General features: G+C 56.4%; 1 protein-coding gene across 2 annotated transcripts in view; it reads left to right on the top strand.

The window, feature by feature from the left end:
- The window catches only part of DPT (dermatopontin), a 350,410-nt gene that overhangs the window by 320,671 nt on the left and 11,470 nt on the right, over positions 1-18,269 (top strand). For both annotated transcript variants that reach the window (XM_082702819.1, XM_082702818.1), the window contains one exon: positions 9,964-10,089. In XM_082702819.1, the coding sequence (XP_082558945.1) occupies positions 9,964-10,089 (126 nt within the window). The remainder of the gene's footprint in view (positions 1-9,963; positions 10,090-18,269) is intronic.

Below are 18,269 nucleotides of genomic sequence, written 5' to 3'. Positions count from 1 at the left end.
GCAGAGAGAGAGAGGAGGAAGCAGGCTCCCCGCTGAGCAGAGAGCCCGATGCGGGACTCGATCCCAGGACCCTGGGATCATGACCTGAGCCGAAGGCAGAGCCTTAACCCACTGAGCCACCCGGGTGCTCCAAAGACACTTTAAAGACAACAATTTAACATCGTTGTGATGTCCAAATGGGGTTTTAATTTGGCAGTAACTTATTTACTGTTTTACGACGGTATTGGTCTGAGAGACTGTGGGGACAGTGACCAACGGGACCCGGACAGTCGGAGAAGCACGGACAAAGAGGCTGAGGCCAAGAGAAGGGAAATTAAGTCTCTGTTGCCCCAGGAAAAACTCGCTCTCTGGGTTGTAAGAGCTGAGATCCTCCTCTCTGTGAATTTAAAGTGGGTTTCACTGCCAGAGAATAGTTTCCTAAAGACTTTCAGGGAGAAGTGCTGTCCTCACCCGAACGGACTCTGCCACAGTCAGTGGCGTGAAGTGGTCCAGGCTGGGGCTTCGCTGTGGGTGTGACCGTCCCGACCCCAGAGCTTGGTCAGGACCCGTCCCAGCACTACTGCCTGCAGGCAGCTTCGGGGGGAGGGCAGGGACCCGGGGGCGGAGGTGAGGGAGGGGTCTGGGGGAGGCAGGTCCAGGCTGCAGAGCAGGGATCTCTGAGGGTTCCAGAAGCACGTGGCGGAGAACGGGTTGGGGGTGGTCGAACCTGGGGGATCACGCAGCCAGCAGACCGCACCATGACGAGACACCGAGAGGGACAGGCGCCGACACGCCTGTGGAGGGGCAGGCAAGAGAGGGGACTTCTGAGTCGTCCAACGGCCGCCGTTCGGGGAGGGCTTACCCTGGGCTAGCACTGTTATCCCCTCAGCGCTCAGAACAAATCCTGAGTCGTTATGTGCAGCCAGACTGCGGTCTGCAGACCCCGGGGTCCCCTCAGCCAGCAAGTGGCAGAGCCGGGATTCGGATCCAGAGCGTCTTAACCCCGAAGTGCATGAGCTCGGCCGCGGTGACGAGAATCGTGACCGCCTGCTGCCCCCCTGCTGTGGGCCAGGGGCCGGCGCTGGACCCAGGGAAGGGTGTCCCCCGGGGGCCGGGAGCTGCGAGGTCGCAGAGGAAGCTGAGGCTGCAGGAGTGGAGGCGGCGTGGTGACCGTGATGGAGGAGGGGCCCAGCCAGCTCGGGGGCCGGCGGGGCGCAGTGACCCTGACGGAGGAGGGGCCCAGCCAGCTCGGGGGCGGGCGGGGCGCGGTCAAACACGCGGCAGCAGGTGTGGCCCTTTCCTGGGCTTTCGTTGTCTGCCCGACTGTCTCTGTTCAGTGGATTTTATGACCCAGACTCCTGTTAGGAGTCCCCCCGGCCTCGGCGACGCCCACAGCCGGGCCCACGGCTCGGCCTGGTCCTCCCAGCGGGGGCTGCTGTCTGCGCGGGGCCCCCTCTAATGCCCCTTTCTAGAGCCGTGTGGGAAAACAGCGCTCAGAGATGATTTCTGGGCTCTGAGTCAGAAGGCCTGCGTTCGGGTCCAGGCTCCAAGACCACGTGACCTTGCTCCAGGGGTTCAACTCTCTGGGCTCAAACCTCATGTGGAAAATCAATGTCACGCTGCATGACCTCAGAAGAATCCACAGCCGTAGCCCACGCGCGTCTGGCCCCGAAAGTGCACTTGGATTTCTCTGGCGCCCTGACCCTTGCGTCTCCCTGCTGGGAGAGAAGGCAGCTGGTGCTTCGTCTGAAATGTGCCAGCTGCGTCCGGTGCGCGGAGCTCCCAGGCTGCTGGAAGACAAGTGAGCGCGGAAGGGAGTGGACGGACGGCTCTGTTCGGCGGGCGGGAGTCGAGGGACAGGCTGACAGACGAGACAGTCTCCCCTGCCCCCACGTCGGGCCGGGCTGACTCAACGGTTTTCCTTCCCCCTTTCCACCCTCCGCTGCCTCCTACTCTGCTAATCACAGAGTAAAAAATGCCCAAACATGAAAAACTCTGCTGCCCCAGGTCTGATACCAATTAGCACAAAAGCGCTTTTGAGATGATTATTGGTTTGAGTTTTGACTCTGGTCTCAGTGAAAAGTCTGGAAGGAAAGGATGTGCTCCTCGGCCGCCGAGCCGTCCCGCTCGCCCTGGGCTCGCCATCTGCTCTGGGGCAGAGCTGCGGCGGCTCCGGGACTCTGGCTCGGCCCCACCCGGGGTCCCCTGGCGGTCGGCTTCAGGAGGGAGGGGAGCCCAGGGGCCGATCTGACAACAGGACACCGGACCCGCAGAGACGCTTGCGAATGGAAGCCCAGATTTAAAACGTGCTGCACAGGGTGGCCGGTGGCTCTGTCTCTTAAGAGTCGGACTCTTGGCTTTAGCTCAGGTCATGATCCCGTCATTGTGGGATCGAGCCCCGGGCCAGGCTCTGCGCTCAGCCCGGAACCTGCTTCAGAGGTCGCCCTACCCCGCTCACTCTCTCTCTCAGGTAAATAAATAAAATCTTTAAAAATAAATCACTGAATGAAAAGGGTGTCGAGCGTGGCTGAGCGACTCAGACCCCTGCCGTTGGCTGCAGTTTCTCGGGAGAAAACCACCTCTTCGGGTGCCGGACTCTGGAGCGCCGGCTGGCCCCCGGAGCCCAGGAGCGGAGCGCGCAGGACCGGAGCTCGGTTCCCGTCATCTGACTCTCCGCGAGACCAGGGCGCTGGGCGCGCAGAGCATCCCCCGATCCACGTTCTGAGCCCTCAGGGCCCACAGTGCCGCCTCCTCTGAGGGTCTCAGACCACCTTGTCCAAACCCATGTTTGCCACCTTCTACTCCCCGACCTGCTTGCGGTTGCTGCGGAGGCCCCGTCATCACCTGACCGGTGTTTGTGGGCTGTCCGTCTCCTTCAAACAAGCTTTACGGAGGTAGGGACTCTGTCTTGTTTGACACGGCCCAGAATATTCCCCAGGGCCTGGGGCATGCGGCGCACAGTAGGACCAGTAAATGCGGCCGCACCCCTGCATCGGACTAGCCAGTGTTGAGAGCGGTTCGACCCAGCCAGTGTCCGCACCTTGCCCAGCAGAGAAGCCTGCGGGTGCGCCTGCGGGGAAACCGTTTGTTCGTAGTTTCGGCTCTCAGTGTCCTGTTGCTTATAGGGCCCGGCTTTGCTGTTGGCCTCACATTCTGGCTAGTTGTGTTGGTTGCCCTGAGACTCCCTGAGGTTCTCTGAAACGTGCACAGAGGACGTCGGACTCACTCACCTCCGATGAATTCTTTATGGGATCTCCATGATCCCCAAACCTTACTGTCCCGGTAAACGTTCAAAAGTACAGTCATGAGCTCTTTCTCTCAAAAACCACAGGGGCCGAATGCCACATTCTGGTGTGGATCTGGTGCACACACACACACACACACACACACACACACAGAAGGAGACATTCGTGGGAAACATGAAACCCAGATGCAGTCTGGCACTTACGTTTGCAGCGATCGAAACTCCTCGGCGCAGATCAAGGAACCAGAGTTCTGAGATACGGTCAGGGGACAAGCCTCTGTACATCTAAGATTACTTCAGTCTGAAAGGATTTTACAGACAAGGCCCCACACTGGCAGTTAAAGGCAAACAGCGGCAGAACCAAAGAAGCTGAGCCCAGGAGAGGCCTGAGAGTCAGCGCAGCAGCGTCCTCACGCCACGGAGGAGGAGCGAAGGCCCGGGAGTCGGCGACGGAGAAACCCGTGAAACAGGTGTGCTCCGTGTGGGGCTCCCAGCCGCGGCCTGGCCTCGGTGGTGCGGGCTGGTTTATGAACATACGCTCCTTTGCTCTTTCACTCACACAAGATGTTTATCCCAGACTTTGCCGGACTCCCGGAGCGTGACGGACGGCACGCGGTCTGTGGCCTTGAGTCACTCGCAGTCTAGTCTTCCTGATCGTCACGGTGCTGCGGGGAGGCAGCACCGCATACCCCCGTTGGCAGAGGAGGGGGTGTAGCTCCGAGCATCGGGACGCCTGGCCGCTGGGAGCGGGTGAGCAGCAGAGGGAGAGGCTCAAGCCAGACATTTTGAGGCCCCAGTGCTGCTGGCCGACGGGAAAGGATGGCTTCGTTTCTGTTTGTGGACAAAGCCAGGCTCAAGAAGATATCGCAGCCCCAGAAGAGTGACTTCTGAGGGCAAGAAGGCAAGTGTGGAGAAGGGTGATGACCGCTGCGGGGTTCTTGCCAACTCCCCACCACAGCCACCCTTCTTTGGAGTCCCAGGAATCAGCTAATAGCTGTCTGGGGGACTCGAGTTTTGCAAAAATGGCTCTTGGCTGTGCTCATAAGGATGGCAAATGTCCACTAATCCTAGGAGAGGGTTTGCCTCTGCGGACGTGCCCGCCAGACATAATCTTGTCCTTAAATAAGAGGCTCCCCAGAGTTACGAGATCTTCCTCTTAAAGTAATGGAAAGATGATCTTTGCAGCCCAGCAGGACAGCACTCCAGAGGCCACCGTACTGCCGCGGAGGCGGGCTGGGTCATCTTCCGAGCCCGTTTCTCCCTCCACAAAGACGGAAGTAAGTGACGTAACATCTAGGCGTTACCGGCAGTGTGTCCCTGAGAAGATCACGTAATGTCTCAAGTCCACGTTTCCTTAAGGTCGCACACCGGTGGTGGCGGGAACTGGCTAGGCAAGCCCGTGCCATGAGACGGTTTCGGTGACTTGAAGTCATGAACGGGGGGTCACGGCGCGGAGCATACACCGTGCGCGGCAGGTCCCTGACAAAGGTTACTTGTTTCTACTCTCGACCGCTCTGTGGAAACTCAACTCAGATATCACAGTCCATTGAAGAGCTGGAGATGAGATGTAAATTGGCCCATTACAAAGGCCCCTGGTGTTGCCGTCTTGCTTAGGGATGTGGGATTCAGCTATGATCTGTGAAGATTTAACGTGCGTGATGAGTGTCTTGAATATCGCTCACATTTTCAGAGATGTTGAGGCACCGTTTGATCTCTGGGCTAGCAAATGTTGTGATAATTGATGTCCGTGGGCTCCTGTCCCCGAGCCTCAGATCCCCGCCTGACCTGGGCTTGCTCTCCAGCCATGACGGACTCAGGACATTAATACGTCACACAAGATCATCTGGATCTTCTCGGATGCCTTTGGGATGGTCTCTACTGGTCGCAGTTTTCCAAAACGGGGCAGGAGTTTGTATTTGGGGGAGAACACGTTTTTCTCCCTCTGTCCTGCTGTGTTTTTTTCTTTCATCCAGAGAAGCTACTCAGCGGGTCCTTGTGCGTCACCGTCTGGAAACCTGGTAGACAGGCAGGTGGACTCGAAACCAGACGCAGAGAAGACAGGAGAGTCTTCCTCAGAGGCAGGCAGCGCCGCGCGCTTCAGGCCGAGCGCTCACGTCCCCGCTGTGTGGCGGAAGGTCCCTCCAGAAACGGCACTGGCACGCCTTACCCCAGACCACCTCTTGCCGCTTCCCCTTGCCACTTGCCTGTCCCCAAGTCCGCACCTGATGTCTCGCTTCTCTCCTCTGGCTGTGGTGCCGATCTTCCTCCGACACCCGCATTGCCGTGGCAGGTGCGAGCGGGCACCGGGCCACGCACAGAACCAGGCAGAGAGTAGTTTCGATGAGGGTTTGCTGGAAGCTTTAATGAACATTCTGAAGCCCTGTGGACTGTGTTCTTTGAGTTGCACTCAACGGCTTGTTCTGGGGAAAAGAGAATTAAGAGGCATCAAAACTTGATTCTAAAATAATGAATCTCTTGGTGGAACTTAAGCCCCCATCAAGCTGGATTGGGAGGAAAACTGGGGAGAGTAAGGAGGCTGAGTCACACAGTGTCTGTCCCCCAGTGGCTCTTACTCCACCCCTGCCGGCCGGGTGGAGACCGGCGGACGGGCCTGGAGCGCGGCGCACCTCTGCGGGCCTGGAGGAAAGAGACCGCGCAACCGCCGTCCGATGTGACTGTGGAAGCTTGACCCAGAGGGCGCTGCTTTACCCTGTCCTGGGACAGACCCGTCACTCGCTGTAAGAGCTGGGGCTTTTTGTAAGTTTGGGCCCAAGCCAGCCGAGACTGTGAGGAGGGACTAACACCCCACAGAAGAGCTCACCAGCCCGACCAGACATGGGCACCCCCGCCGGTCCCAGCCTCCGTCACTCGGCCTGACGGACAGCCCGGACCCAAGGAGGACTCCAGGAGACAGAGAAACCCCGGCCAGGGGATGAGCCGGAAGCAGAGGACGGTCTTGACACAACGCTGGGCCCCGAGAGCTCCCGTGCAGAGATTCGGCCTCAGAAGAAGCCGCGTCCGGGTCCTGCTCTCAGTTTCCCCGAGATGGGGCTCCGGTGCGGCTCCACGGCGCGGCAAGGACAGGGCGCGGGTGGGACCTGGTCGGCCGCTTCCTCGACGGGAGGCCGCCCTCTCATGGCAGGTCCCCGCGTGCTCTCGGGGAGGGCTCCTCGCTGCCCGTGACCCGCCGTCTAGAAGGTTTCTTCCGTCCGGTGGAGCAGGGGTTTGTGAAACCAACGAGCCCTCGGCGTCCGAAGGGCGGGAGCGGGAGCGTCTGCGCTCGGCCGGGGCACCCCGGCTGGGGAGTCGGCGCCCGGGATGCGGTTCTGCGGGCGCCTGTGCCGCGGTCCGGCCGGTCGTGCAGGAGCGCCGAGCGGCCCGAGACGAGGGCGGAGGCTTCAGCCAGTCTTCTCGCCACCCGCCCCTTCTTAAAAACGGAGTCTGAGTCGCCTCACCGATGCCGGCCCTGGGCGGCCGCCCCGCAGCCCCCGCTCACGGCCACCCTCGCCCGCTTCGCTCCTGCGGGCCCCCCTGGTTGCGGTCCTGCCGCTTGTGGCCACGTGCGCGAGCGAGTCTGGTCCAATAAGGAGCTTTTACAGAACAGTGATCGGAGGGGACAGGCGTGGAGCAGGCTTCGTTCCTGAGGGAGAAGGTGATGCGGGGCGAGCTTCAGTCACTCTGCGTCCTGGAAACTTCTGGGGGGAGCGGCAGGGCCCTTTCTGGATCGGAGCAGGGCTCTCCCGTGTCACCCGTGCCTCCGGGGACGGCAGACTTCTGACCAGGCCCCTCTCCGTCCGCTCTCCCGTCAGACTCCTGCTAGAGCTGCCGTGCGGGGCACCGAGGGCGGGTTCAACCTGAGGTCGGAGCGGACTTTCCCCTTAGGGTCTTCACCATCCCACTCACGTCTGCGCGCTGCCGCGGGCGTGTGGGCCGGCAGCTCCCCGGCCCACCTCCGGGAGCTTCGTGCTGGGCGGTCAGCAGCTCAGGGCCACAATGGAGTCCGCCGGCTTTGCTCCAACTGGAGACGTTTGAGCAGGCAGCTCTGGCCCAGCTTTCACAGTCGCGGCTGTCGAGTGGACGAAATGAAAGCAGGTCACACTAACAAATGCTTTGAGCGCCAGGAGTCATGTGCATCGTCTCGTTAAATGAGTGTGTGCTCTTATTATGACCATTTTACAGAAGAGAAAACTGAGGCCAACACGGAGTATAAATCCTACACCCAAGACAACAGCCAGGGGTGACTGCAGCCCGGTCCAGCAGCACCGTCCACACTCTTAGCCGTTCCGCTCACTGATCCCCACACGAGTGTGACAAGGTGCCCCGGCACAAGTCCGCTTCTGGAAGGCGTGACTTCCTGCGTGGGCCACAAGCCCTACCGAACTCCGCGCTCGCGCGCGCTCCCAGAAGGAGAGGCCGCGGGACAGAGGCAGGAGGGGAGCCCCGCCTGGTTCTTTGGTCTTCACGGGCAGCGCCATCGAAGGTGGCGTGTGAGGGAGTGACACACACACTCCCGCATAGGGTCGCGGGGCCAGCGGCCTGGCTCTCAGCCGGCGGGAATTCACGGAGCTGGGCTTGTGCTCCGTGAAACAGCTCAGCTTATCTTGCTACACTGATGTTTACTTAAGGGAACTCACCCCCGGGAACACGGTCCCCACAGGACAAACCCCGACAATGGGACAAGAGCCACAGGGAAACCGCAGCCTGGCTCGGTCTCGAAGGGCTGTTTGGAGGAAACCAGAATTGCTGTGACGGTGAGGAGGACGATGGCAGAAGCCGTCCACAACCTCCCTCCGGAACGGCTCGCACTCGCACTGCTAGAAGGACGCGGCAGGCTGTCGGACCACGCGCTGCCCCACACCCGAGCATCCGTTCCAGTCACAGTCCCAAGGGGGGCAGGTGTTTTCCAAAGTGGCAGGATGAGCAACGTTAGAGCAAAGAAGGTTAGTGGGTCAGGGCTCGGGTCTCACCGCACGCTTGAACCCGCACTCCTGATCTCCCAGCGCTGTGTCTGGGGTCCGCCAGAACCTCTAACATCCCAGGGACAGGCAAGTCCGGCTGAGACGCGAGGCTGCCCAACACCAAGCCACTCCTCAGTGCCCTCAGCACGGCCGCGTGGTGACTGTGCAGAAGGACCGCCGGGTAGTGTGTGGAGCGGATGGACGAATGCGTGCGTGTTTGAGTGTGGCTATGCACGAATGAGTGAATGAGAGGTCAGATGCCTTCTGCTCAGAGTCAGGAAGTATATTCAATACCAGTTCCGGCAAGTCCACGGGGTCGTTTCCAGCGATTGCAAAGAAACCATCACTGGTTTTATAGTCTGTGTCTCAGCAAAGCCCCTCTCACCGATGAGCAGGAGAGAGACAGCAATTCTGGATTCCTTCTTCTTACACTATCCGCTGTATCTTCCGGGAACTTACCTGTACTTGGGAAATGGGGCTGTGTTCCGGAACCGTCAGGCCACCACATGCAGACACCGTCCCGAGCGCGAGCTTGACCAGTGGCTGGGAGATGGGAAACACGAGAGCCTGACGGAGCTGAGGGCCGGTTTCGGAAGGACCAGTGAGAGATCCCACCCCGCACCGGGCCAGGTGGACACAGCCTCCGCCCCGTCCAGCAGGAAGTGGCAGCCTTCGCACACTGGTGGGATTTGGGCCGGAGCCGGGAGAAAGCAGTCGTGGAGGAGGGACGAGGGAAGAAATGGTCGCAGTGGCCGCAGCCGGACCGAGGAGGGTGCCGTGCCGATGGCCGGGCCAACGCCCCGAGGCCTCAGCAGACCAGCTAGAAAGAAAGAGGAGGGTCTGTGGACCAGAGAGAAGGGTTTGCCTTCTTCAAAGAAATAGAACAGAGCATCTAAGACAGGAAAAAGGTCCCTACAGGGAACTTGAGGCAGTCCGTTGGCCTGTCACCCTGGAAGAAGTGTGCCGTGTGCAGGGACCCACCGTGGGCGCTGGGGATAACTCCAAGCCAGCCCACCCTGATGACATACAGTCTAGCGGGCGGAAAGAAGATCCCCGCTAAGTGCCGAGAACCCGGGCATATAGTCCAGCTTCCCACGGGTGCCCCGTACGACGTGCCATCCGTGCCCACCTGGGCTTTGGGGGTGCATGGGCTTGAGTGAATGGGTGTCCCATGCAAAATCCTGGGGCTCTGTTCTTGAGCCAGAGAAATGTTGTTTGAAGTTCATCGATTCATTGTTTCTCTTTGTTTTCTCCTTATTTTAAATGCAAGTAAAATAAAGGGATTTCTGTTTCAAGTGGCAAGAATAACGTTGTGTTATTTTGTAAAAGATGCTTCTCTGTCCGTCCATGCATGCACTCTTGTAAGTATAAGTTCATCGACGTCTCAGGAGCCAGGCTCCCCCGTTTCCTTCAGTGGAAATACTCTGAGTCGTCGGAGTTGTAATGGTGACCATATGTTATTTCAACAAGTACAGCAAAGTCTTTATCATCTGCATTACAGTGGAAAACTGGTGCACCTGCGTGGCCTGGTCACGTAAGCATCCGACCCTTGATTTTGGCTCCAGCCATGCTCTCAGGGTCCCGAGACTGCGCCCCGTGTCAGGCTGCACACTGGGTGTGGAGCCTGCTTAAGATTCTCTCTCCCTCTGCCCCCCACCAAAGAGGCACGAATTGCCAGGAGTCTAGGTCATCAAAGCGGAGGCTGCCCCGGGAGCTGCGGGCACGGCGGGAGCGGGGGTCGCGGTGTCCTGGCCGTTTGCTCACTTGTTCCCTTCTCTCCAGGTACCAGACATGCTCCAACAACGGGCTGGTGGCCGGCTTCCAGAGCCGCTACTTCGAGTCCGTGCTGGACCGGGAGTGGCAGTTTTACTGCTGTCGCTACAGCAAGAGATGTCCCTACTCCTGTTGGTAAGCCTGGCCGCCGAGCGTAAGCCCGGAGACTCCCGGGGCTGCAGGGGAGCTTGGGAGGGCGCGGTGTGGTCCCTGTTTCTGACGGCAGACGAGCCTGGGCCGTCAGGAAGGAGTTTGGAAGGCAGCGGGCAGCAGTGAAGGAAACGAAAGCACAGCATTCACGAGAGGCTGGAACATTTCCGCTGGGAGGGACCTCCCGGCTCATCAGCCAGTGCCTCGACACCCCTCTTTTGGCAGGAAAGAACCCTACAAACCCACAGAACAAAGAGGTCACTCGTCCAGAGTCACGCGGCGTTCCAGGGGGGCCACCCCGCCGCTGGGATGTGCTGACTCCCGGGGCAGTGCTCTCTCCCTCAACCACAGTGACGTCTCTTCGCAGCCGTGGCTGCTGGACCTGGCCGGAGCTGATTTTTCCCTTGTCACAGGTCAGAGCAGCAAACGTGGTCTATAATTACAGACCCGAGAGGAAGGCTAGTGTTTTCTAGACCCATTCATGGTGTTTTCTAGACCCATTCGTAACTCCAGCCTGTATAATTTTGCCCCTTTTGTGCTCCCTGGGCTGAGGCCAGACATGGCCGACCCAGGCTTCAAACTGACTGGGGGGGAGTGAACATATTTCTTTAGCGGGAAACTTCAGCGGGGGTCGACAACACAGCTCGTCCCCAGTTCTTCAGTCTGAACACGAGCCGGGCGTTTCTGCCTTGGACCGAGGGGTCCCAGCGCGCCCATGTTCGAAGTCTGGCTCCTCCAGGGACTGGGCTCTCTGCGGTGTGGTGCTGGACAGGACAGCCTCGTGGGCCACACTTTCTCCTGCCACCAGACAGCGCGACCGCAAGCTGCCCGAGCAGGCGCCCTGACACTCAGCGTGGGCAACTCCAGAAGCTAAGAGTTTTCTGTTCAAAGTAACGAGAAACAGTAAGCGCAGAGCTCGAAGCCCCCGACACCAGTAGCTGTAGGACAGAGCCAGGCCTTGCCATGAAGCAGTCCTCGTCCCACCACGACGGGAGCAGGCGTGGCGAGGGTGTCAGGACCGTGACAGGTCCCAAAGCAAAGCCCTGAAGCTCGCACGTGCTGGGGTGGGGTGGCAGAAACTCCGACGACGGAGGGGCACCGAGGAGCTGGAGCTCCCGTCTCGGTATTGACCCCTCCCCCTCCCCGCCTCCTCTCTGGCTGTAACTGTGCTAGAACGTCACCTCCCTTCGCTTTGGGCCTCAAGTCCCAAGACGGCCACCTTTGCTGGGTCTCTGAGACTTTTGAGAATCCGATGAAAGCTGTAGGTCTTGGCCTCCAGGGAAAGAAAAAGCGCGTCACCGTGTTCAGACCAAAAGCGTACACAGAATCTCCGGGAGCCCTCAAAACCCCTGCAGGCCACCAAAAGACCTTTGAGGTTGTTTGAGCCCTAAAACTTCCTTGACGCCAAAGGTGCTTTTGCAAGAGGCAGTCCAGACACCCAGAACTGCTTTCAAAGATGGGGAGAAGGTCCGTAAGGTGCCTGGACCCCACTGAGTGGGGAGGCGGTAGGAGCCTGCCAGCTGCCCCGAGAAGCACGGCCCGGGTCTTCCTGTCCCCGATCTGCCAACAGGAAGCCCCGCCCCCACCCTCCACTCCCAGGGGGAACCTGCCTCCCTCGTGGAGAGGCAGGGAGAGCCAGTTAAAATGAAAATGAATTCTCTGAAGGGTGAGAGTAAGCAACAGACTAATAGTCCGTCACCCCATTAGCAAGACGTCCCCTTAGGCTCCGGAGGAAAACATCTGGGCCTCCGTACCCCGTACCCCAGGTGGTCCAGAGGAGCAAGTTCTGGAGACAAGGGATGCGGAGATCAGCCCTGAGCTGCTGCGGGGGCGTGGGGCACCCTATAAGGGCAGGGGGAGGACCGGGCGTGGGGCCCTGCCTTCTGCCCCTTGTGGATGTCTGTCGGTGCTGGACTCGGACTGGCTGTAGACTGGGGGCATCTGGGCACACGTCGACTGTGCGTCCCCAGTGCCGTGTGTCATGCTCGGAACGTAGTGTCTGCTGGGTAATTACGGAATGAGTATTTGCAGAAGGGATTCCGAAGGGCCGGCACAAACAGGAAATACGATTCACTTAATTGCTCTAAAAGTTTTTTGTATTTTTTTTTAATCGCACTCTCCCACCCCTGTCCTAGAGTGTAAGCTCTGTGCAAGCAAAGACCTTTGTGTGGATATGGTCCAGCCCTTAACTTGTGCCAAGCACTTCGTCGGCGGTCGGGAGCGTTTGTTGAACGAGCGATAACTGTGGCCACTTCCTAATTCCATGAGGATAAAGCGAGATGATATACGTCCGGACGTGGCGCTGGCTGTGATCACACAGAGCTGACCCGTCCCCTGCGACCTTCCCAGCTCCAGGGTAGACCCAGCCTCCTCCCTAAAAGACAGGCCTCTCAAAGGCTGACACTGCCCAAGGTCATCGCCGTCGGGGTGGGTCGCAGAGCGGTGACTGGAGCTGGTTGAGCAGAGAAGCAAGAGACGGTCCACGGGGTAGTCTCGGGGGGGGGGGCGCACCCCTTGCTCCCCCGGCAGAGGAAGGGGGAGCTGGGGGAGCCGCATATCCCTGTGGGGACAACTTCTCTCCAAGACGGACAGGAGCATCGGCCCCTCTAGTGGTCACCCAGTCCCTGGCCACCTGGCTTCCGGCCGAGCAGGGGGGGGGGTGGACTTAGGGCCACGGCTCTTGGCGATAAGGCAGGTAAGAAACAGTCTCACTCGTGTTGGAAAAATTGTCCAACAGCTGAGGTGGGAGCGAGTGGAGGTAAGGGGGCGCGGAAGGGAAACACCTCATCTTCCCAGAGTCCCGTATTCTGGGGCGTCTGGGGTCTGCCTCCCTGTCCCAAACACCGCCTGACCTTCACCTGTGTCGCGGAGAGCCGAGACCCAAAAGACACGCAGGTCTTTACGTCCCAAGATGCCGGTCGCTCTCTGAGGCTGCCCCCGCCGTCCGTGGTCCCCGGGTCCGTGGTCCCCTGCGGAGAGGTCCCAGCCCCCTCCCGCTCCCCGCCACCGCCGGCCGACCCTCCTCGCACGGCCGTAAGAAATGACCGTCAAGGTCCCCCGCGTGCGCCCGCCCGTGGCGAAGACACGAAGAGCTGCGTGAGCCTGGAAACGCGTGTGGGAACCGAGTCCGGAGGTGAAAGACGAGCCGCGTCTGCTCGGTCACCCGAGACACTCAGGTCCCTGTGGCAGAACGTCCCCAAGCCTTGGTCTGCCGGGGCCCCCCCTCGCCCACCGCTCGGCCACGAGGTGTGTCACTGACGTCAGCAGAAGCCAGTGCGGGGGCGAGGAGAGCCTGACTCAGGAAGACGCGCGGCCGACTCGGAGTCAGGCCTCCTGAGGACGCGGCTGGGCGGCCTCTGGCTCTGGCCACAGGGCGCTAGAGCCGAGGGCCACCGCGGTTGTCCAAGGAAACGGAGCTTTCTGGAAGGGGACTGGGAGCAGCCGCGGAGGAGCCCGCTGCACCCCCGTGCGCAGCGTGTGACTCGCTCTGCCTCGGCTGTCTGGACGCTTCAGCGCCGTCGTCAAACGGCCCGTCATGACGTCGCATGTCCCTCTACATGCGGGCGAAACGGAGGTCTTTCTGCCGCGTCTCGGCCTTCCCGAGCCTGACCGCGCTGCTCCCCGAGAGCGACGCCGCGGGCCTGCAGGAGCCGTCGCAGTGTGGACCCGCCCGTGAGGGGGACGCTTCGGCGGTGACAACGGTCTCCTGCCAGCGCCGCTCCACTCGGTCCCTCCGATGGGCCCTCACGGTGCTCCCTGCGCCTTCCCCCTGCGGAAGCTGCCACCTGCGCGACGCCTTCCGTCCCGTCACTTCACCTGCCTGAATTAGCTCCCGGGGACCCCCGGCGCAGCAGGGGGACACGTTCTCTCCCCCGCCGTGAGCCACCCGCGGCTCGGAGCCCGACCGCGCTGTGAGCTCGCTGAGCATCTGTGCCCCGCGTCTGCAACACTCGGGGGACACACAGCACCGCCACGCAGGGGGAGAGGACAGACCGCCCAGGCGGCGCCCGCGTGAGAATGAGGCTGTCGCTTGCTGGGGACCAAGGCGCTGCCCTCACTTAGGACGGTGAAGCTGCTCCTGGATGGTCTGTCTTGGTGGGACCCTGCCAGAGGCCGGATCTTGGACACACTCAGACGTGCTGTCGCCGAACAGGCCGCTCCGGGCGGGAGACGTGCGGGAGACACACGCTTACTTGTGTGTGAGGATTCCAGGGCTCAGTGCCGTCACCTGCAAACCACAGACCCGTGTCACCGAAGAAGCCCCCCCCCAGAGCCTGCTGGTCCCGAGTCCCCGGTCCCCAAGCGGCTGTGGCCGTGGCCGGCCCCGCGCAGACTGTCCCCGTCAGCGTGGGTGGCCGGCTGCAGGCCCTGGTCCTGGGAACCGATGGTTGCGAATCGAGCCCCGATTTCCCTTTCCATGCACAGTTCTTCTCCAGACCCGTGGCCTTTCATCAGATTCACTGCAAGTTATGTTTTGATAGGAAGGAAAAACGTTACTCTCCGAATCCACAGAGATAACATTTCAGTTTTCTTCCAAACTTGGCATCCTGTGACCTTACGGGTCACTTTCTCCAGGGCCCATGTCCCTGCCTTCCTGAAGCTCAGGTCTTACACCAGAGAACACGGTTCTTAATTCCTGGGTAGCTCTAGTTAGCAACGACAGAATCAGCTAACGAGAACAGCCTCCTCTCTCTACCCCAAAGCCTCAACCAAAGCTAATCTGTAACTCCTCATCTCAAGGTTCAGACTTTGTTTTTTACTTGTATATATTCTCTGGATTACTTTTTCTTTTTCTTCAATTAACATATAATGTATTCTTCGCCCCAGGGGTACGGATCTGTGAATCGACAGGCAACACACTTCACAGCACTCACCATAGCACTCACCGTCCCCAGTGTCCATCACCCTGCCGCCCCATCCCTGTCCACCATAGGGTAGCTGGTGTAGTTGCACCAGCTTGCAACCCTCAGTTTGTTTTGTGAGATTAAGAGTCTCTTATGGTTTGTCTTCCTCGCTGGTTCCATCTTATTTCATTTCTTTCCTCCTTACCTCCCACAACACTCTGCCTTATCTCTCAAATTCCTCATAGCAGACAGATCACATGATAATTGTCTTTCTCTGATTGACTTATTTCGCTCAGCATAATACCCTCTAGTTCCATCCACGTCGTTGCAAATGGCTATTGTGGACATTGCTGCTATAAACATTAGGGTGCATGTGCCCCTTCGGACCACTAAAATTTCTATCTTCAGGGAAAATACCCAGTAGTGTGATTGCTGGGTCATAGGGTAGCTCTGTTTTCAACTTTTTCAGGAACCTCCCTGATGTTTTCCAGAGTGGCTGCACCAGCTTGCATTCCCACCAACAGTGTAGGAGGGTTCCCCTTTCTCCGCAACCTCGCCAGCATCTGTCATTTCCTGACTTGTTGATTTTAACCATTCTGACTGGTGTGAGGTCGTATCTCATTGTGGTTTTGATTTGTATTTCCCTGACGCCGAGTGATATGGAGCACTTTTTCATGCGTCTGTTGGCCAACAGAAATGTCTGTTCATGTCCTCTGCCCATTTCTTGATTGGATTATTTGTTCTATAGGTGTTGAGTTTGATAAGTTCTTTATAGATTTTGGATACTAGCCCTTTATCTGATATGTCATTTGTGAACATCTTCTCCCATTCTTTCAGTTGTCTTTTGGTTCTGTTGACAGTTCCCTTTGCTGTGCAAAAACTTTTGATCTTGATGAAGTCCCAATAGTTCATTTTTGCCCTGGCTTCCCTTGCCTTTGGCAATGTTTCTAGGAAGAAGTTGCTGCAGCTGAGGTGGAAAAGGTTGCTATCTGTGTTCTCCTCAAGGATTTTGATGGATTCCTGTCTCACATTGAGGTCCTTCATCCATTTTGAGACTATTTTCATGTGTGGTGTAAGGAAATGGTCTGTATATGACTGTCCAATTGTCCCAGCACCATTTGTTGAAGAGACTGTCTTTATTCCATTGGACATTCGTTCCTGCTTTGTCAAAGATTAACTGATCATAAAGTTGAGGGTCTATTCCTGGGCTCTCTATTCTGTTCCATTGATCTATGTGTCTCATTTTGTGCCAGTACCATGCTGTCTTGATGATGACAGCTTTGTAATAGAGCTTGAAGTCTGGAATTGTGATGCCACCAACTTTGGCTTTCGTTTTCAACATTCCTCTGGCTATTCGAGGTCTTTCTGGTTCCATATAAATTTTAGGATTATTTGTTCCATTTCTTTGAAAAATATGGATGGGATTTTTGATAGGGGTTGCATTAAACGTGTAGATTGCTTTAGGTAGCATCAACATTTTCACAATATTTGCTCTTCCAATTCATGAGCATGGAATGTTTTTCCATTTCATTGTGTATTCCTCAATTTCTTCCATGAGTACTTTATAGTTTTCTGAGTACAGATTCTTTGCTTCTTTCATTAGGTTTATTCCTAGGAGTCTTGTGGTTTTGGGTGTAATTGTAAATAGGATGGACTCCTTAATTTCTCTTTCTTCTGTCTTGCTCTTGGTGTATAGAAATGCAGCTGATTTCTCTGCATTGATTTTATATCCTGACACTTTACTAAATTCCTGTATGAGTTCTAGCAGTTTGGGAGTGGAATGTTTTGGGTTTTTCACATAAAATATCCTATCATCTTCAAAGAGTGATAGTTTCACTTCTTAGCCAATTCAGATGCCTTTTATTTCTTTTTGTTGTCTGATTGCTGGGGCTAGGACTTCTAGCACTATGTAGAATAGCAGTGGTAATAGTGGACATCCCTGCCATGTTCCTGACCTTATGGGAAAAGCTCTCAGTTTTTTTCTATTGAGAATGATATTCACTGTGGTCTTTTCATAGATGGCTTTGATGATATTGAGTTATGTACTCTCCATGCCTACACTGTAAAGAGTTTTGATCAAGAACGGATGCTGTATTTGTCAAATGCTTTTTCAGCATCTATTAAGAGTATCATATGGTTCTTGTCCTTTTTTTAAATTAATGTACTGTATCACATTGATTGGTTTGCAGATGTTGAACCAACCTTGCAACCCAGGAATAAATCCCACTTGGTCATGGTGAATCATCCTTTTAATGTGCTATTGGATTCTCTTGACTAGTATTTTGGTGAGAATTTTCGCATCTGTGTTTATCACGGATATTGGTCTGTAATTCTCCTTTTTGATGGGGTCCTTGTCTGGTTTGGGGATCAAGGTAATGCTAGCCTCATAGAATGTGTTTAGAAGTTTTCCTTCCATCTCTATTTTTTTGGAATAGTTTCAGGAGAATATTTATTAAATGTTCTTTAAATGTTTCATAGAATTCCCCTGGGAAGCAGTCTGGCCCTCGGCTCTTGTTTGTTGGGAGATTTTTTTTTTTTTAAATAGGAACACATTTTAATATTAAGAGTCTGCTTTTACAACTACAGATTTTCCCAGGGAAAGACTTTTTTTAATTTTTTCAATTTATTTATTTTCAGAAAAACAGTATTCATTATTTTTTCACCACACCCAGTGCTCCATGCAATCCATGTTGGGAGATTTTTTTTTTTTAAAGATTTTATTTATTTATTTGACAGAGAGAAATTACAAGTACACTGAGAGGCAGGCAGAGAGAGAGAGAGAGAAGGAAGCAGGCTCCCTGCTGAGCAGAGAGCCCAACGTGGGACTCGATCCCAGGACCCTGAGATCATGACCTGAGCCGAAGGCAGCGGCTTAACCCACTGAGCCACCCAGGCGCCCCTGTTGGGAGATTTTTAATGACTGCTTCAATCTCCTTACTAGTTATGGGCACGTTCAGATTTTCTAGTTCTTCCTGGCTCAGTTTTGGTAGTTTATATGTCTCTAGGAATACCTCCATTTCTTCTAGATTATCAAATTTGCTGCCATATAGTTGCTTATAATATGTTCTTATAATTGTTTGTATTTCTTTAGTGTTGGTTGTGATCTCTCCTCTTTCATTCTTGATTTTGTTAATTTGGGTCCTTTCTCTTTTCTTTTTCATAAGAGTGGCCAGGAGTTTATCAATCTTATTAATTCTTTCAAAGAACCAGCTCGCAGTTTTGTTGATTTGTTCTACTGTTCTTTTGGCTTCTATTTAATTGATTTTTGCTCTGATCCTTATTATTTCTCTTCTCCTGCTGGGTTTAGGCTTTCTTTGCCTT

This window comes from Mustela nivalis, assembly GCF_964662115.1.
Source record: "Mustela nivalis genome assembly, chromosome: 16".
Classification (NCBI taxonomy): domain Eukaryota; kingdom Metazoa; phylum Chordata; class Mammalia; order Carnivora; family Mustelidae; genus Mustela; species Mustela nivalis.
This window is presented reverse-complemented; position numbering and strand designations above follow the sequence as displayed.